This window comes from Nyctereutes procyonoides, unplaced genomic scaffold, assembly GCF_905146905.1.
Source record: "Nyctereutes procyonoides isolate TBG_1078 unplaced genomic scaffold, NYPRO_anot_genome, whole genome shotgun sequence".
Classification (NCBI taxonomy): domain Eukaryota; kingdom Metazoa; phylum Chordata; class Mammalia; order Carnivora; family Canidae; genus Nyctereutes; species Nyctereutes procyonoides.
In genome coordinates this window covers 18,108,781-18,129,247 of record NW_026575132.1, presented here as the reverse complement: position 1 = coordinate 18,129,247, position 20,467 = coordinate 18,108,781, and the positions used below count along the sequence as shown (strand labels likewise).

The 20,467-nt window shown below is 35.6% G+C and overlaps 1 protein-coding gene across 3 annotated transcripts in view; it reads left to right on the top strand.

Annotated features, from left to right (window-relative positions):
- The window catches only part of ACADL (acyl-CoA dehydrogenase long chain), a 50,689-nt gene that overhangs the window by 15,318 nt on the left and 14,904 nt on the right, over positions 1 to 20,467 (top strand). Inside the window, exons 5-10 of one of the 3 annotated variants that reach the window (XM_055345563.1) lie at positions 643 to 709; positions 2,972 to 3,136; positions 4,004 to 4,105; positions 5,096 to 5,209; positions 15,024 to 15,151; positions 17,298 to 17,384. In XM_055345563.1, the coding sequence (XP_055201538.1) occupies positions 643 to 709; positions 2,972 to 3,136; positions 4,004 to 4,105; positions 5,096 to 5,209; positions 15,024 to 15,151; positions 17,298 to 17,384 (663 nt within the window). The remainder of the gene's footprint in view (positions 1 to 642; positions 710 to 2,971; positions 3,137 to 4,003; positions 4,106 to 5,095; positions 5,210 to 15,023; positions 15,152 to 17,297; positions 17,385 to 20,467) is intronic. The other 2 variants (XM_055345562.1, XM_055345564.1) reach the window with 2 other exon arrangements.

The following is a 20,467-nucleotide window of genomic DNA, read 5'->3' as shown; positions in this document are numbered from 1 at the left end:
AATCTTAAGAATAGTAATAATAATAGTAATAATAATAATAATAATAAGAATAGTAATAATAATGATAATAATACATAAAATGTAAATAAATAAACAAATAGCCTCTGAAGCTGAGTATGGGTAATACTTTCCAATCTGGCCATTTGACTAACAGATTTGACTATTTTTCTAGCATGGGGTGCCTGTCTGGCTTAGTCAGAAGAGCTTGTGACTTGATCTTGGAGTGAGATTTTAAATGGCTAAATTTCGATCAATAGAGATAGAGGAGGGAACCAAAGTGAATGGAAGCAGTCATATACAAGGTGACAAATAATCTCAAATATAGTGGACTTTGAGAGGTCATCTGAGCCTAATTTGGAGGTCTTGGATGCTACTTGGAATTTTTATGCTCTATAAAAGCTGTCTAGTTTATGTAATCTTAATCATATACATTTGTTTAAGTGGTTTAGAGAATGTGATACATCAGACATGATTTTTCAGTGCATTTGTGTAAACATTTCTAGTACTGAAAGTACTTATCACGGTATAAATAGTTTGGATTATCACATTATGGACATACTTATGTAAGAACTTTTTGATAATACAGTTTTTAACCAACCAATGAATTTCTTTTCATTATTCTTTACTTTTCTTCAATTACAGTGATTTGCAAGGAATAAAAACAAACGCCAAAAAGGATGGAAGTGACTGGATTCTCAATGGAAGCAAGGTGTGTGAAGAAGGGCTTCCACAACCCTTGTCTCTTGAGTCATGCCATGAGTAACAGTGTCTCAGAGCCTACTTATTATTGATTCCCTCAGATCTATAGACTCATGGGAAGAATTGAGTTTACTTACTTGTTTTGTTTTGTAAGAATTTTGCAACATTTGTATTACATGAGATCTGTGTCTCTACTATGTTGCATTTTGCATGTTCCCCTCACCTATAGGGCAAATGTTTTAGCATTTTGTGGGCTGACACTGATCTGAAGAACACATTTTGTGCAGCCCAATTCTAAAGACCGTTTCACAATCTAGTTTCTTAGTTGTTATACAGAAAAACAGTATCTGTGGTGTCAAATAAATTTGGAAAATGTGTGCAACTTCTCTTTGATATGCCGATATACATTGTGAAGTTCTAAAAGTTGGATACAGTATGTCTTATGCTCTAGGAAGTTCTCTTCATAGATTTTCTTGAGTCACTGGTGTTTTTCCAAACATACTTTAAGAAATTTTAGTCTAAATTATTCATCCTAAGGATGATAATAAATATGTACTGAGTCCAGTATATAATCACTTTCTTTACCTCTGCCCACAGAGGGCCTTAGACTAGGCCATTTGGTGAAAAGTGAAATGAGAACCCATTCTCCTATGACTGCAGCTTCCTAAGCAGGTCTTCTGTGTGAAACACCCAGGAAAGTACCACTGACTGCTTCCAAATCTCTATTAGACATAACAAAAAATTGAAAGGAAGCAAAAGTAAAGAAATAAGTAAGTAAATATTGGACCTCAATAAGAAGACCTAATGTGCACCCCTCAAGGCATCAATATAAAGTTTTTAGTGGTATAGAAAATAATTATTTTAACTGAAGAGATCATATTAACATTTAAATGAAAATGCATATAGATTTCAACTGTGTTAAGAGAAAAAAGACCAGAAAGGAAATTCGTAATGCTCTCTATATGAATGACTCATGGAGGTTTTTTTTCCTTTTTCTTTATCACAATATACCATCTATGTAACATGTACAATGAGCTTATGTTAAGAGCATTCAATACCAAAAAATAAAAAAAAATGATGGCCCTCAGTTGGGATAATCCCAACCCTATTAAAATTTTTTGACTGTTGATTAGAAAAGAAATTGATAAAGCCCTTACAAAGGAAATTCTGTTATAATTTTATTTAAAAAAATGAGATCGGTCATGCTGCAAATACTCACCTTCTGTCAGACTATTGCAGAAATAGTTCAGATTCTTTTAACCTTTTCCTGTAATTATGTCCAAGAAAATCCATTGGAGAACTCCATTCGATTTAACCAAATTGAAGTCAGTATTAAAGTGAACAGTTTTCGCTCTCTAAACAGTTCCCTCCTTCCCTTGTCTTTTATCTGTAATAATAAAAGACATATGTTTACATATGTCTGAGGCCAAGGATTTAGAGCATATAGGCACTAACCCCTGGACACATGCTTCAAAACAAACGAAACAGCACTATTTTGGCAAGTCAGCTGTGGCACCTACACAGATGGTCATTATTATCTTAGAAAACTATAAAACTGGGAGACCTGGAAGGTTTTTGAGTAAGTGGCGTAATGGAGCAACATTACAGAAAAACTATGTTTGCCATGATGTGTAGAATTTTTCTTTCAGGAATACATTTTTCTCATTTATTCAACAAACATCCTTGAAGGCCTTCTATATGACAAACCCTATTCTAGGCACTGACGGTAGGTATATGAGTAGGAGCAGCAGCTCCTTGTATGGAGAGATATTGAGGGTCTTTGGTTGTCTCACTTATAACCATGTCCCCCTTCACATGTTGTCATGTAGACAACACTAGTATAATTGGTTTATTCCCATTATTTGTATGTACAGCATGTGGATTTTAGAACATTATTTTTTAATAGTATAGTGCCATTTAGAACAGATTCCTTTTTCTTCAACTTCTTTCTAAAATACAGTTTATCGTTTTTGTAGATAATTTTGTTTTAATTTGGAAAGGACATAATAAGCTTTGTTCATTATCATTTATAGTATTAATTGTGGAATGAAAAGGTACTGGGTTCATTCTTTGAAGCATTGTGTTATTTTTCCTGTACTCTTTAACAACTTCATGTAGGCTATTAACACTGCAGAGACTTGAGTAGAATACAAAGAGAAGCATAAAGCATGTCTTGTCTGGTTTAGTCTTCTTGAGTTTACTTTCCTCCAATCATGACTTATGCATAGACCTGATTTATTGTGGAGTATCACAGTATATTTGGGGTTTACAGGTATTCATAACCAATGGGTGGCTAAGTGACGTTGTGATTGTAGTGGCAGTCACAAATCGTGAAGCTCGCTCTGTTGCCCATGGCATTAGCCTTTTTCTGGTGGAAAATGGAATGAAACGATTTTTCAAGGGAAAAAAGCTACAAAAAATGGGACTAAAAGCCCAGGTAAGTCACAATATAAATTATTAATTATAAATAATTGAGTTTACTAAATTATGCCTTATAGAATTATGCAGTTCTATAGGTTTGATATGTGTATATCAAGTCATACTTTCTTATATCAGATTCCTAAAATATGCTTTTCAGAAATGGTACGAGGTATTTGTTCCATTTATCTAGCTTTATCTCTTTCCATTCAGTAACAGAAGTAGGTATTTTAGGGTATTTTGAATTTCTGCTTCAGAAATGACAATTGTATGCTAATAGACTTTCTATGAAATTGGTTGCAGAAAATTATGAAATAAGAGCAGAAAATATTTTTCTATTACTTGATAATTATCTGGTAGTTTTTTCATTACCAAAAAGAAAAACATGTTTTACTTCTTATGCATTAGAAACCCTTAACTCTAGGTATATACAGTACTGGACAAGATTGAACAAGATTGGAGTTAGAATGACCATGTATGGGCAGCTCTGGTGGCTCAGTGGTTTAGCGCCGCCTTCAGCCCAGGGTGTGATCCTGGAGACCCGGGATCAAGTCCTATGTCAGGCTCCCAGCATGGAGCCTGCTTCTCCCTCTGCCTCTCTCTCTCTCTTTGTGTGTGTGTGTGTCTCTAATAAATAAAAAATCTTTAAAAAAGAAAAGAATGACAGTGTATTGCAGTAAGAAAGCCACAAGTTTTTGGAACCAGATGAATCTGGGTTTGAATCCCTGGTTTACCACCTACTCATTGTAGTCATTAACCACTCCGACTTGGCTTCCAGTTTGTTTTGTTCTTGTTTTTGTTTTCTTAAGTGGAAATAATAATTGCCTTGTTGTTTTTTTGGGAGATTTAATGAAATAATTCTATATTTAATTGTATGATCCCTTAGGATACTTCAGAATTATTCTTTGAAGATGTACGGTTGCCAGCTAGTGCCCTACTTGGAGAAGAGAATAGAGGTTTCTATTACCTCATGCAAGAGCTTCCACAGGTCAGAATTATTAAAGATTCCATCTTTTAATTAGCAAATGAAGTGGAAAAAAATAACATAGAACTATATAAATTCATGTATATAAAACTGCTGATATAGCCAATCATTTGAGTATAACTTAAAGTTGTAAAACAAAACAAAACAAAACAAAACCTGAGTTTGTAGACTAGATAAGTAAATAACTAAACTCAGGGATATCCAATCAAAGCTTATAAGTGAGTAGGGAAATTAGGGAGTCAGGGTTGTAATACCTTTTTAGGATGATTTTAGCTTCTTAACTACAAGTCAAGAATTCTTAGCTCCTTATAAGTAACTGTCAGCCAAAATATTTGGCAGGACTTTTTTATACCTGAGAATCAAAAGGGAAAGTTGTTGAGTTCATAGACCATGAGGTCAGCCTTCACATCTCTGTTTTTGGAGTGTGCTAGCTGAACAATCATTGAGCCTCACATGCCAGCATATGAGGATAGGTGCATTTGCCCAGTGACTGCCACAGCCTGGGTTAAACATGAAATTGGGGACAAGGCTGGGAACACTGCCACAGAAATAGAATACAGAGATCACCAGCAAGATGAATTTAAACTGACTGTGGGTTCTTTTGCACTAATAGAATTTACCTTTTCAAGTGTTGATTTCCACAGGCCTATTGGGATATGTATTGTGCAGAAATCAGTAAATAGAAATAAACAATTTTGTATTTCTTTTCTCATAGATGAATGATGAGAAGAAAGGATTGAATAAATTATGTATATGTCTATATGTAGTAAAGACAATCATTTATAAAAATAAAGGATGTGTTTTAGAGAATTGTTATGGATATGTCAAAATATTCTTAGAAATCTCTATAGGAGCATTTTCTTATAGAATTAAGAAATAAATTAATTTTTAGGAGTTTCATAAAGATTATTTATGAGATTTGTTATCATTAAAGTCATGTAAAAATCACTTGTGGAATTAGAATGATGCTTAACACCTAATTCTGGGTTATAGGAAAGGCTACTGATTGCTGAGTTGGGAATTTCAGGCAGTGAATTCATGTTTGAAGAAACCAGGAATTACGTTAAAGAGAGAAATGTTTTTGGGAAAAAAGTTGCACATATGCAGGTAAGCTTGTTGTCATAGTTTAGTATTAAGTGGCATCAACCTAAATATTAATATGGAGTAATTGTCATAGAGATAGTATTAGGATCCATGAAAGTGGGTGACACTGTTGAAGAGAAAAGGTAGAGAGTAAGACAAGAAGAGATCATAGGACAGAGTCCTGAGAAAAATGCAGGATTTAAAAAGTGGAGTAGGAGGGGAAGAACCTACAAAGATAACAGAGAATGAATGGCTAGAAAGAAAATAAACAAATCAAGCAAGTAGTGTCATAGAAGCCAAGAGGAAAGATGGTTTCAAGTAGGCAGGAGTGGAGCCAGAGACGCTTAGAGGGAAACCAAAATGAAGGTCAAGAGAGCCCAGTGGGCATAGTGATAGGTTATTTCTTGGGAGCCATTAATGGATTAGAGTGGAGTGGTGCCAGACCAGAGTGGGGAGAGGAGTAAATGGAAATGGGGGGAAGGAAAGATACTAATAGCAGGCAACTCTTCCCCGAGTTTGGCTGTGAATGATAGTTAAGAGAAAGATGATTACTAGGGGGTAGGAAGAGGATGCAGGGCAGGGGCAGAATTTGGGGTCAAATGGCATATTTGGAGATTACTAAGTTTTTGTTATTATTATTAGGATGAGAATGCTGGAAGCATATTTTAATACCCAGAGAAAGGATTTAGTTAAGAGGGAAGGATTGTAGATATGAAGAAGGTAATCAACTGCATATGATATTTGAAAAAGTGTTAGGATGTGGGTGCCAAAGCCCAGGTAAGACAGGCCTTCCCACCCATACAGCAGAGATGTTTCCTCTATTGTAACAGGAAGAAAAGAGGAAAGGAAGGGTATGGGTTCAGTCAGATACTTAGCTCTGTTGGTAGAAAATTGCAAAAGCTCTTTTATGAAGGCTTCCATTTCCCTTACATAATATAGGGAAACTCAGTGTTTGAAAAACAGGTGAGTCAAAGGGTCATGGAGGTGCCCAAGGAGAGGAAGTTTTGAAATACCCCTGCAAACTGAGACTGAACCAACTTGGAAAATACAGTAAGGCTGCTAGCAGTATTGAGGACTCAGCTGAGGTTATGATCATGGGTTTATAGTAGTACCTTCTGCTTTTTTGTATATTAGATTTACTAGAAGAGTTTAGCTATCCAGGATCAAGCACATAGAAGGTGGATGATTAAGCACATTTAAGGTTGGGTTTTGCAAGGAAGTTTAAGGTATTTGCCGAAGAACTCAGCACATAGTGGCCATAATCACTAACCGTGCCAATCAAATATTAGAATCTAGTATCTTCTTAAATGAACAGTTTATAAACAAAGCAGTCATAAAATTGGTTAAACATTTTACCAGCAAAAAACCTGGAGTTGGAAATCTTCTTGAACAGTCTGAAGTGGAATGACCTATTAGATGATGGCCTTTATAAAAGACATGGCAGAGATGACACACTTTGGTAGCTTTTTAGGACCAGCATTACATAAATTAACTTCAGGCATGGCTAAGCCCTAGCTCAGCTACTTGTATCTCCATGCTCTAGTCAGGTTGTATGAACTAACTCAGAAGCATTTTCTCATTTGCAAGGTGTGAATAATATCTGTAGCTACCTTATAGAATTGCTGTGAGGATTAGATGATACATTCAGAGAGCTCAGAATATTGCCTGACAAAGTAACCATTCCCTGAAGTTTGCTATTTTTTTCCTTTACATAATGTCTTCCTGCATTTTGTTCCAGTGAAGGGAACTTTTTTATCCACTTCTTGCTCCTGGTCTGGACCTATCCCAGGCCGTTTTGAGAATTATGTGCTACCTGTATGTTAAAAAGTGTTAACTTTTTCCATTCTGAAAAAAAACTTCTTTATATCCTAACTTTCTTATTGGCATACAGATCTAAAAGTAGTTGTTCTGAATCTCAATCTAAAATGAGGCATACACTTTAGAAAATATTTTTTTTAAATGGCATGATTTGACTTGCCTAAATTGTGATTTCCTTTAGAGTAAGGGTTTTATATTTTATATTCCTTTTCATTTGCATATCATTAATTTATACATCACAGTGATTCTCAGTGAATGCCCTCTTCCCCTTAGGCATTTAGAATTGTCAGGAAGTGGAAAACATACCAATAGGGGGGTATAGTTGGTATTTAGTGCTCTGGAAGCCAGGTTTGTTAAATGTGCAATACTTCACAGATAGTTTTGTGTAGCAACCAATTGTCTCATTCAAAATGCTGATATTCTCCCTTTGAGAAATAGTGATATACATAATTTATTCCTTTTGGTCTCACTGAGCAAATATGTATTGATTGCCTTCTAAAGGTTGTATGCTGAAATGTCATTTGATAGGTGTGATTCTGAAAATACACACTGTAGGCTCCTAGCAATATGAAGTGGTATTACTCTGTGACTTTCTGAACTTTACCCAAAGTGCATTATAGGCATACTTAGAAGATATTGGTGATTCTGTTCCAGAATATTGCAATAAAGCAAGTCTAATGAATTTTTTGCTTTCCCAGTGCATTTAAAAGTTAGGTTTTCACTATACTGTAGTCTATTAAGTGTGCAACAGTATTATGTCTAAAAAGTATACATACATAAGGGACACCTGGGTGGTGCAGTTAGTTAAGCATCTGACTCTTGGTTTCCACTCCGGTCTGATCTCAGTCATGAGATCGAGCCCTGCTGGGGCTCTGCACTCAGTGTAGGGTCTACCTAAGACTCTTTCTCCCTCTCCCTCTACCCCTTCTCCTGGGCATGCACACTGTCTCTCTCTCTCTCAAGTAAATAGATCTTTAAAAAGACTAAAAGGTGTGCATACTTTTATTAAAAAATACTGTATTGCTAAAAATGCTAGACATCATCTAGCCTTAAGGGAGTGGTAATCTTTTTGATGATGAATGGTCTTGCCTCAGTGTTGATGGCTGCTGACTGATCAGGGTGGTGGTTGCTAAATGTTGGGTGGCTGTGCCTTTTTTTTAAGACAACAATGAACTTTGCCACATCCATTGACTCTTCCTTCAACAAACAATTTCTCTATAGCATGCAATGCTGTTTGATAGAATTTTATCCACTGTAGAACTTCTTTCAAAATTGGAAACAATCCTCTCAAATTCTGCTGCTGCTTTATCAACTAAGTTTATGTAATATTCTGAATCTTTTGTTGTCATTTCCACAATCTTTACCAGTAGATTCCATCTCTAGAGAACCACTTTTTTGTTCATCTGTAAGAAGCAACTCCTCCTCTGTTAAAGTTCATTATAAAATTGCAGCAATTTAATCCCATCTTCAGGCTCTACTTATGATTCTAGTTCTCTATTCCTACCACATCCTCAGTTACTTTCTCCACTGAAGTCTTGACTCCCTCAAAGTTATCTGTGAGAGCTGGAATCATCTTTTGCTAAAACTCCCATTAATGTTGATATTTAAACCTCTTTCTATGAATCATGAATGTTCCACTATCTATGGCAGCTATAGCCTTACGATATGTGTTTCTTAAATACTACAACTTGAAAGTCAAAATTACTCCTTAATCCACAGGCTGCAGAATAGATGTGTTAGCAGGCATGAAAACAGCATTATTCTCATTGTCCATCTCAGTGAGAACTCAGGTGATCAGGTACATTGTCAACGAGCAATAATATTTGAAAGGGATTTTTTTTCCTGAGCGCTAGATTTCAGCAGTGGGCTTAACATATTTGATAAATCATTAATGTTGTAAACAGATGTGCTGTTATCCAGGCTTAGTTGTTCCAGTTCTAGAACATAGGCAGAGTAGATTTAGCACAATTCAAGGACCCTAGGATTTTCAGAATGTCCAATGAGCATTGGCTCCAACTTAAAATTACCAGCTGCATTAACCCCCAGCAAGTAAGTCAACCTGTCCTTCAAAGCTTTGAAGCCAGGCATTGACTTCTCCTTCCTAGCTGTGAAGGTCATAGAAGCATCTTCTTGCAATGTAAGGCTGGTTCATCTACTCTGAAAATCTGTTGGTTAGTGTGGTTAGTCTTTGTTCATTATCTTAGCTGGAATTCCTGGATAACCTACTGCAGCTTCTGCATCAGCACTTGCTGCTTCACCTTGCAACTTCACGTTATGGAGATGGCTTCTTTCCTTAAACCTCATGACTCAACCTCTGCCAACTTCATACTTCTTTGAATTTCTCACTGCTCTCGGTTTTCATAGAATTAAGGAGAGTTAGAGCCTTCCCCTGGATTTGGTTTTGTCATAAGGAAATGTGGCTGGTTTGATCTTCTATCCAAACCACTGAAACTTTTCTATATCAGCAATAAGGCTGTTTCACTTTTTTATCACTCACATGTTCCCTGGAGGAGCACTTTTAATTTCCTTCAAGAACTTTACTTTTGCATTCTCAGCTTGGCTAACTGGCATAAGAACCGTAACTTTCAGCCTATCTTGGCTTTTGACATACCTTCCTCAATAAGCTTAATCATTTCTAGCTTTTGATTTAAAATAAGAGGCGTGTGACTCCTTTCACTTGGACATTTAGAGACCATTGTAGGGTTATTAGTTGGTCTTATTACAGTATTTTTGCATCTTAGGGAATAAGGAGGCTCAAGGAGAGAGAGAGATATGGGGGAATGACTGGTCAATGGAGTGACACATTTATCGATTAAGTTGACCATCTTACATGGGCGTGGTTCGTGGTAGTTCAAAACAAGAAGGATAATAACATCAAAGTTTGCTGATAACCATAACAAATATAATAATATTGAAAAATTTTGAAATAGAGAATTACCAAAATATGACACAGAGATACAAAGTGAGCAAATGCTGTTGGAAAGATGGCACCTCTAGACTTGGTCAATACAGTGTCACCATAAACCTTCAATATGTAAAAAAAAAAAAAAAAAAGCAACATCTGCAAAGTGCAATAAAGCAAAGAGCAAGAAAACAAGGTATTCCTGTGATAGCTTTTGCTTCTGAAATCCAACCACCACAAGTTTCATGCCTTTAGCCCTATTATGAAAAAAGTGAACATTGGGGCACCTGGGTGGCACAGTTGGTTAAGTGTCTGACTCTTGGATTTGGCTCAGGTCATGATCTCAGGGTCATTAGATCAAGCCCCACGTCAGGCTCTATGTTCAACGCAGAGTCTCCTTAAGACTCTCTCCGGCCCTCCCCACCCCAAAGAGGTGTATATGCTCTTTCTCTCTCTCAAATAAATAAATAAATTTTTTTAAATTACAAAATAAAAAGTGAGTCAAGCATATTTTCTATATCCTTGTAAACCTATATTTTCTTTTACTAATATGTATACTAAATAAATACATATATTTTGATAGCAAAAAGAGAGGAGACAGTTTTAATCCTTTTCAAAGCAAGTATGGCCTTCTTTCAAAGATAGTTTACTAAAATCTCACTAGGTGGCAGTAGCATTGCTTCCACTAGTATATTCCTGATACCTGTCTACTATGATTTTCCGAGTAAATATGTATATTCTCAGATTTCTGAGATATTTCTTCTAATCTTTCTGTTTTATTGAAATAAGTATCTTTGAATAATATTTTCATATTCGATCTAGGAATGTATTCAAGGAAGATTAACAACCAATACACTGCTTACACCTCCTATTCTAGAGCTGGGTATACTATCGTTCCAGTTATTAAAATGAAATAGAGGACCTTTAAATGTCATATCATACTTAGCCCGATGCCATTTTCTGATCATTTATTCAGTTTGCTTCCTTTTTTGTCATCCTTGAATTTTGAATATTTGGGGCCTTTCTGACCACTTGGATGCATTTCACCAAAAAAAAAAAAAAAAAAAAATCATACTCTTTTTAGGAGGGAGACCAATCATACTTAAGTAGTAATTATTATAGGGTTTTCATCTCTTTTCATTCATACTCTCTATATTTGGTATAAAATCTTATGATTTTTCCAAAGGTTAGTAAAATGGTAAAATTCAGATATTAAATAATGATAATGACTCATTTATTGCATTGTTTCCTTGTGCCAGACACTGTGCTAAATGAATCCTCTCATTTTTTTCTTCACAACTCTCTATATAACTCTCTATATAAGAATTATATTTACCCTCATTTTACAGATAAGGGGATTGAGGCATGAGGAGGTTAAGCAATTTTCCAAGATAACACAGATATTGTAACTCCAGAACCTATACTCTTAACTCATAACACTCGTTTTACTACCCAGAAATTTAAAGTCAATAGATTTTTTTCTTTCCTCACTTCTTTCACCCATGGGCAATGAAGTAAAAATTCAATGTTCTTTTCTAAGACAAGCTTTTAGTTATTTCCTATGGGTACACTCTTGATTCTAAGAGCACAGAATATTACAAAAAGGAATAGGAGAGGGAAAAAAATAGCACTTCTTCGATACATCCCTACAAAAAGTAATTACCCAGTTCTTAAGACCTTGAATGTGGGGTTAATTATCTCTAAAATTAAATGGCAAGCCTAAGATATTATATTTCATATTTGAGTCATAAAGTATTAGAGTATAATTAATGGTGTTGTTTAAATGGAATATGGGCCAGATGACCTCTCCAAAGTATATTCCAATTCCATAATTCTGTGATTCGAAGAGTTATGTCATTCAGAACTCTGAAAGACACTCTATCTGATTCACTCAGTAAGTTTCGAGGATATTTTTAAAATGCTATCTGCAGGGCAGCCCGGGTGGCTCAGCGGTTTAGTGCTGCCTTCAGCCCAGGGCCTGATCTTGGGGACCCGGGATCGAGTCCCACTTCGGTTCCCTGCATGGAGCCTGCTTCTCCCTCTGTCTCTGCTGCGCTCTCTCTCTCTCTTTCATTAATAAATAAATAAAATCTTTTTTAAAAAATGCTATCTGCAGTATTGTCTATTAATGATTATTAGTGAATATTTAAAAATACTATAAGTGTGTTGATCATTCACAAAAAGCACTTTATTAATAATGTGTGGTACAATTATTCGCCGCCACCATCCATTACAGAATAATTTCTGAAAGCATGAGGCAATATCTGCAGTGAAGAGCCAAGACATAATTTGTATAGTAGCACCCAATGTGATGCCAAGAGTATGTAAATATTTAATCTCTTTATCCCTAGAGAGTAAATTATGTATTCTTGGAGGCATTAATTTCTTTAAACCTGTAGACCTCACTAAATGTATTTAAGCAAGAATTCTAAATGAGCCCATCCTGGTCTAAAATTTAACTTCAGCTTCTGGAACTTCCCAGCATTCCTAGAGAAATAGCTGTCATGTGAGAGAATTGGGCTTAGAGATCTTGATTCTCTCACAATGTAAATAGTGTATAAGGTCTCAAGTGTGCCATCACAGTGGGGAGAAGGCAAAATTATCTTAAGAATTGTCAGATTCTCGTGGTGCCTGGGTGGCCCAGTTGGTTGGGTATCTGACACTTGATTTCAGCTTGGGTCATGATCTCAGGGTCTTGGGACCCTGCATTGGACTTTGCTCCCAGTGAGGAATCTGCTTGGGATTCTTTCCCTCTCCCTCTGCCCCTCCCCACTGCATGCTCTCTCTCTTTCTGTCTCTCTCTCTCTCAAATGAAAATAAATAATTTTTTTTAAAAAAGAGTTGTCAGATTCTCCCTTATTTTCCAAATGAAGTGTTATAGTGTCCTTGAACTAAAAACTAGGAGTAAGCTTACAGGAATATGAATATATAATCATCTGTTTTCAGTGTATAAAACAGTATTTCCCCATTTTATTTCATTTCTTCTTCCATCTTTCGATTTTCTGTGAGTAATCTTGGATATTTAGGGTGGCAGTGGGAAACTTGGTGCTGATTAGATGGTAGAGATTTGGCTTAATTAAATACAAATGTCTAGAAAGGGAGATAGATCACATAAGGGAAAGAGTGAGAGGGGAAGAAGGTTTTGATGTGACCCAGCATGTTCTGGATTAGAGGCCAGGATACAGAGGTGGAAAAAGTGTGGTGCTAACCTTCCTACTGCTTGGTTTGGGAACCATCAGGTACCAGTCATATTGTTTGTTTCTAGAACAGGATGGAATAAAGCCAAGGGAAAGGCAGTAAGTTGGGTTTTTCATTGGCATAGTAGTTATATTGATACATCTCTGAGGAATCTGTCCCTTCAGAGCTCCTACTCCTCCTGGCACTCAGGTCTTGCCTGGTCCTGGGTCTTATTATATTCCTTTTCTTCTCTTTTCTAGAAATGGAAAGTACCCAAACTGTTCCCACCACAGTGATGCTAAAAGGTTAAATTTTGTGATTTGAGCTATACCAGTAGGAATGGCAGGGCCAGCATCCTCTTGAGAATCTGGTCCCTAGAGCCTTCCTCTTGGGGACTCACTCATGGCTTTGAACTCACCAGTGCATAGGCATTAATTTCTAGTTTGAATTAAACAGTGCCATCTTTGTCACTAACTTCGATGCCTTTATCTGGATTTCCACAAGGAAGACAGCCAGTTGACCATAACTGGGCCTTGAACCTAAGAGGCCAACTAGAATGGGGTGTATTTCAGGGGGTTACCCAAAGTTGGAAGACTAGTATATCAAATCCAAGCCAGTTTCCTGAAGGAGGTTTAAGAGTTGGTACCAAAGAGACCAGATAAAAACTCGGAATTCCAGGTTAAGAGCCAAAAATCTGGAATGTAAGAACTTTGATTAAAATGAAAACAGTCAAAAACATTTAAGAATAGAGATTGATCTTGAAGGCTAGTAATAGGTTGTCTACGGCCAGCAGGAAAAAGTATAAAATATTAACATTGGCCATTCCAGATTATTCAGTTCAAGGTAGAGGCTCACTATTGAGAGGAATAAGAGGGAGGGCAAAGAGAGATGAAAGAGGTTGGAGGTTACTGGACTTTGATCCCTTGAGTGCTCTGATGCTGTTATTCTACTACATTCTATAGATCTAGATTAAATACTTTGTAATATAGGGATTTCATGGCTCAGTGGTTGAACGAGCAACTGCCTCTGGCTCAGGTCGTGACACTGGGGTACTGGGATCAGGTCCCCCATTGGGCTCCCCATGGGGAGCCTGCTTCTCCCTCTGCCTATGTCTTTGCCTCTCTCTCTGTGTCTTTCATGAATAAATGAAATAAAAAAATTAAAAAATAAATAAATCTTTAAAAATACTTTGTAACATAAAATGTCTAATATTTTTAATGCTGTCTCCAGCTTGTTATTTTACTCCAAGACAAAGAAGCAGAATAGAGAAATGTGTATATTTAATTTCATTAATAGAGACAAATTATTAAAAAAAAAAAAAAAGGAAAAAAAGGAGACTTATTCGTGGATTTAGATTCTGGAGATAAATAGGTGTTTTCAACAGCTGTACTTAAAGGACTGTACCACCAGATGGTGCTCACCTATTAAAGCCATGCTGTTTTTCTTTCTTTTTTTTTCCTCAAAGATTTTATGTATTTATTTGAGAGAGAGAGAGAGAGAGAGAGAGAGAGAGAGAGAGAGTGTAAAGGGGAAGCCGACTCCTCGCTGAGCAGGGAACTTGATCAGGACTTGATCTCAGGACCCCAAGATCATAATCAGAGCTGAAGGAGACACTTAACTGGCTGAGCCACCCAGGTGCCCCAGCTGTGCTGTTTCTCAAGCAATTTCCTTTCGTGGTCTAAATGTTTTAATCTAAAACATGAGATGTTATTTATGTATTTATCTCTTTTTTCATCTTTTAGTACAAATTTCCGTAGCAATTAATAGAGTGGGCTTTAAATTGAAGCTATTTAGTTAACATATACCTCTTTAAGAGGAAGAAAAAAAAATCTGGTAATTCCACTTTTGTTTTGCTATAAAGATCTTCTGTTATATAATTTCTGATATGCTAGGTGACTAAAAATGTGCTCTCTTTTTCCTTTCATGTCCTTTAAACTCAAGACGGTGCAGCATAAGCTAGCTGAATTAAAAACACAGATTTGTGTGACCAGAGCTTTTGTAGACAGCTGTCTCCAGCTGCATGAAAAGAAATGTCTGGACTCCACCACTGCCGCCATGGCGAAATATTGGTATGTGTGCTTCAGTAATTAAAATGTGGTGTTTGCACAGACTATTACGGAATTCTTCCAACTTTAAACTCTGCCTTGAGGGTCTTAAAGGAAGAAGGCTGTAAAAATGAAAACTAACAGTAAGAACCAACTTTTTTTTAAAAAATGCTGAAAGGTCCCATTAAGCCTATTTATAATCTGCCAAAAATTAGTCAAGTTGATTTAACTTTTAGCTTGCAATTGAAAATAAGATATTAAGATACTGAAGTAGGGTGACTGATGAGTTCTTTCAAGCAGTAGTTTAATTTCAAATTATCTGATGAGTGGTGCTATAATAAGACAAAACAGAACAGTAAGACTTGGAGTCCTGAGATGGAATCCCAATTCTTTCATTAATAACTGTAATTAAATTTAATTCTCTCTGGGCCAGCATTTTGATATCTGTGAAGTGAGTAGATTGGACTGTATTTTTCTATCTGAAATGTTATCCAAATCTAAAAAAAATTTTTGAAAAATTGAATGTCCAATCAAAAGTTGCACATGTTCTACTAAATGAAAGGGAAAATGTCCTGTTAAGCTTGAAAGACTTTTCATTCGTATTAAAGATGAGCTAATTGAAAAAAGACTCCTATAAGGCTTTTGTGTATTTTAAGATGTAAGAACACAGTTTAAATCAGATTCTGGAAATGGGTTTGGTTTCCTTTGCTTTAAAAACAAACATTCTCACATCTCATTAGCCCAAAAATAACCTAGAAAAAATTCCTGTCATTATTCATTAACTTGTGTTTGGTTCAATCAGAAATAGAATGGGGAAATATACAGAATAGTTCTTTATGTAATGATTCCAAAATAATAAAACTGGCAGGCTGAAATTGATGTGGAATTGCTAGGAACTTCTACTTTGGGGGAGATATTTTACATTTATTTTATAGCAAGTTCTTTAACTAGTTGGAAAAGGCGTAAACATTTTTTAGGTAAGATATTTTTAGAAAAAGAGATATTCAGATAGCTATTGACCTTATTGTTCTTTGAAAACACTGTTTATAGACATATTGTTACTTCACATTGAGGCAGAGGAAGCAACTAGTTGTAGCCCAGTAGATATTTCACTAAAATATTTGCCAAATACAAAAATGTATAGAATTCCAAATATTGTTGCCCCCCTGAGTCTTATCTGTTAATCATTATATTGTTACTGTGATTATTAGAAATATCTTCACCTATCCTATGGCTTGAGTTAAAAATTATTTAAAATAGGAAAATGTGGCTATGCTTACTTTTGCTTTGTTTCCCACTATTGAAAAATAGATCCAGGGGTACCTATTGGGCTCAGTCAGTAAAGCATGTGACTCTTGATCTCAGGATCGTGAGTTCAAGACCTACATTGTGGGCAGAGGTTACTTTACAAAAGGGGGGGGGTAATGTTGAAAAGCATTTTGAACTTACGTTTCTATATTAAGATGAATAAAATCTCTACCAGTTATCTTATGAATTTTAATGATAGTTAAAATTACTGTGATAAGATCAATCAAGAATATTTCTCAAGTATTTCATATACTTTGGGAATAATAATAACCAAATCATTTAACAAGTTTCCTATATAATGGTATGTACCTTAATAGTAGTCTATCTACCCTCTTAAGCTTTTACTTTTACTTTCAGTTTATTTCTGAAAATCCTTTAAAAAAGCTTTTTTTCCCACAGTTACTGAAATTCCGAATTGCTTCAGGTAGAAGTGACATCTTTGGAGGAAAAGAGGTATTATAAGACAGAAGGAAATAGATGGCTGTTTAACTATATAGTTAATTTAGATCATGCAAAGAATCTAAATAAATTAGACCAAATTCAGATTTTTACTTTGTCCTTTTCAGGCCTGAAGTAGCCAAAACCTAATAGTCTATGTTTTCTACATTTTATTTCTAGCCTTAACAAAACCCAGCCAGAACTAAATGATGAAGAAAGTATTCATTATGTGAATGAATTCATTCATTAATCCAGAGATTAATTTCATATGTAACTTATGATAATCTTTGGTTGGCTAATGTCTAATTGTAATAATTTGATAAATTTATGTATTTGAATAGAAATAATCTGTTTTCTGAATGTGAAGCACCTCATAAAAATCCATTTGAAATGTTCCTTTTTGCTTTTTATTTTGGACATCTAGGACATCTGAGTTACAAAACCGCATTGCTTATGACTGTGTCCAGCTCCATGGAGGTTGGGGGTACATGTGGGAGTACCCAGTTGCAAAGTGAGTATGGTTGTTGTGTTACATTCTTCCAGATAATGTGGAGAAAAAGGAAAATTTCTTTACTCTGTACATTGAGTGTAGAGGAAAAAGATGCAAAATTTTTGTATTTATCATCTCTCTACAGAGAGTGTTCAAGCAGATGAAACAGCTTCATGTTATCAGCTTGTAACTAGGATTTTTTCATTTTTAAAGAAAATGAAGAGACCAATAAAGTTTGCCTTTATAAGAATGACTATACAGGAAGATTAATATCACTTTTTTTATAGTTGAATGATATTGTATTTTATTGGTTAACCATAATTACACAGGTTATTTCGACTCCTTTATTGTGACAATAAATACTGCAACAAAACACCTTTTAAATATTTGTCTTAGATACATGTGTTTTCTATTACTACAGGACAGAGTTCCAAAAGTAGTATTGCTGGTTCAAAAGTATGCGTATTTTACATTTTAATACTTTGCCAGATTATTTTCTTTAGTTAATAGCATGAAAAAAACATTTGAGGATAGTTTATCCTCCTAAATAATGAATGGTCTTGCTTTTTGAACCTTGTATGAATATAATGGGTAGAAGATAGATTATTATTCTCCCTTTAGTTTGCATTGACTATTAAGTATTTTATTTTCCTGTAGTAAGAACATTTAACATGAGATCTACCCTCTTCAAACATGTTTAAGTGTTCCATACTCTATTGTTAACTATAGGTACAATATTGTACGGCAGACCTCTAAAGCCTGTTCGTCTTGCTTAACTGAAACTTTATGCCCATTAAGTAATAACTCCCCATTATCCCTTTCCTTTGTTCCTGGCAACTCCCATTTCCCTTTGGTTCTATGAGTTTGGCTATTTTAGATACCTCACATAGGTGGAATCGTATAGTAGTTGTCTTTCTGTGACTGGCTTATTTCATTTAGCAGAATGGTCAAATCCATCCAAGTTGTCACACATTGCAGAATTTCCTTCTGTTTTAAGGTTGAACAGTATCCCATTCCATTTTCTTAATCCATTCATCTGTGCATGGACATCTAGGTTATTTCCATATATCTTGTCTATTTTGAATGATATTGCAGTGAACATGCAAGTGCTAATATTGCTTGGAAATCCTGGTTTCAATTCTTTGCAATAAATACCTGGAAGTGGGATTTTAAGATCATAGAGTAGTTCTTTCTAATTTTTTGAAGAACCTCCATACTGTTTTCCATAGTAGCTGCCCCATTTTATGTTTCCCCCAAAAGCGTTGAGAAGTTTCAGTTTCTCCACATTCTTCTGAATGACAATGAGCATTTTTTCATATATCTGTTCATCATTTCCATGTCTTCTTTTAAAATATCACTTTTTATTTTTATTTTTTAAAAAGGATTTTATATATTTATTTGAGAGAGAACAGGAGCAGTGGGGGGTGGAGGGGTGGGAGGAGATGCAGAAGAGGCAGAGGAAGAAGCAGGTTTCCTCGCTGAGCAGGGAGCCCAATGCAGGGCTTAATTCCAGGATCTGAAATCATGACCTGAGCTGAAACCAAAAGTGAGTCACAACTGACTGAGCCACCCAGGCACCCCTAAAATATCACTGTTTAAAAGAAAAAAATTTAAAAAAATTGGCATTTCAGAAAAAAATTTAAATATGAAAAGGATCAAGGTTGTCATATCTTAACTATTTAATTATTCATTTTGCTCTAGAAAACAGTCAAAAGTATTAATTTTTTAAAGAGAATTTTTATTTCCTTCGAAAGAGATAAAACAGACCTTTTTTTTTTTACTCTTACATATAAGTATTTTCTGAAGATTTATTTTTTATTTTAGAGAGAGAGCTTGTACGGGGGAAGGGGCAGAGAGAGAGGGAGAAGGAAACCCAAACAGACTGGGCCCAGCACAGAGCCTGATGTGGGGCCTGATCCCATGACCCCGAGATCACAACCCAAGCTGAAACCAAGAGTCAGCTGCTCAACCCACTGCGCCACCCACGCACCTCTTACTTAAGAATATTCTTGTTATCTGGAGCAATACTAGTTTGTCAGTAGGCAGCGTCCTCTTCCATATTTCTTCCTCCATCCATTTCTTCTTTCTCTCTTCCCATAGTCTTTTGCCTTAGTCATTTCCTGACGGCATTTCTCCTCATTACTCTACAAAATACACTTTTCCTCTGATTTAGCAGTATTTTCAGTTTATAAAACCTACTCAAGGAAGTTTTACTATATGGAGAGAAGTCCAGTTGAGTTCTGCATTTGAGAATGTGAATGCTGTGGGCTTCCAAAAACTTTTTCTATTCTAATTTTAATCTAAACACAGACTATCTGAAGGGAAAAAATATCAAACTAGTATTCAGACTGACTTTCAAATTTATCATTTTGGCAGACATAATTGAAAACATTTGATATACTACTTATGGTCTCTAATGAGGAAAATTAAACATTTTAGTTAAGTTACATTAAGAACAGAAGCTCCAGCATAGATATAATCTACTAATTTTCTGTAGCCATTGGGGCAGTTCAGAAAGCTTTAATCACAGAGTGTGTGTAATTTATAACCTTTTATAAAAACTCAGCAGCAACTAGGGCTTTTCCCTTGTTTGGGAATGTAGACATAAAGTAACTAAATGATAAATATATATTTTTTTGTGGGGGAGATAATCTTTGGACTTGGATTTTGGTATATCCTTTCAGATCTACTTCAAATGAACTTTAATCAAAAGCAGATTTATTTTTTTTATCTTTGTATAGTCATGAAATCAGACATAAACATTGAGTTATACTAGCACAAAGTAAATCATCACTGGAATTTTTTCTGTGCATTTTCATGTTTTATTTACAATATTAATCCACCTTATTCACAATGTTCACAATGCTAAGAAAGTAAGCTCATAATGAATATCTATATTCTTCTACTTGACTGTGCCATTACAACCGCTGCTGGAAATGTAGACATGCAGTGGCTCAGTGTCTGTGTAGGTCTAGTTCAGGTTCCAGGAAAGGCCTGTGAGGTGAAGAGGCATCACCCATCCACATGGCTCAAGATCAGAGTGCAGAGTGAGTCTTGCCCTCTGTTTTCTTAGAGGCCATTCCTTCAGGTCAGTAGCAAGCAAA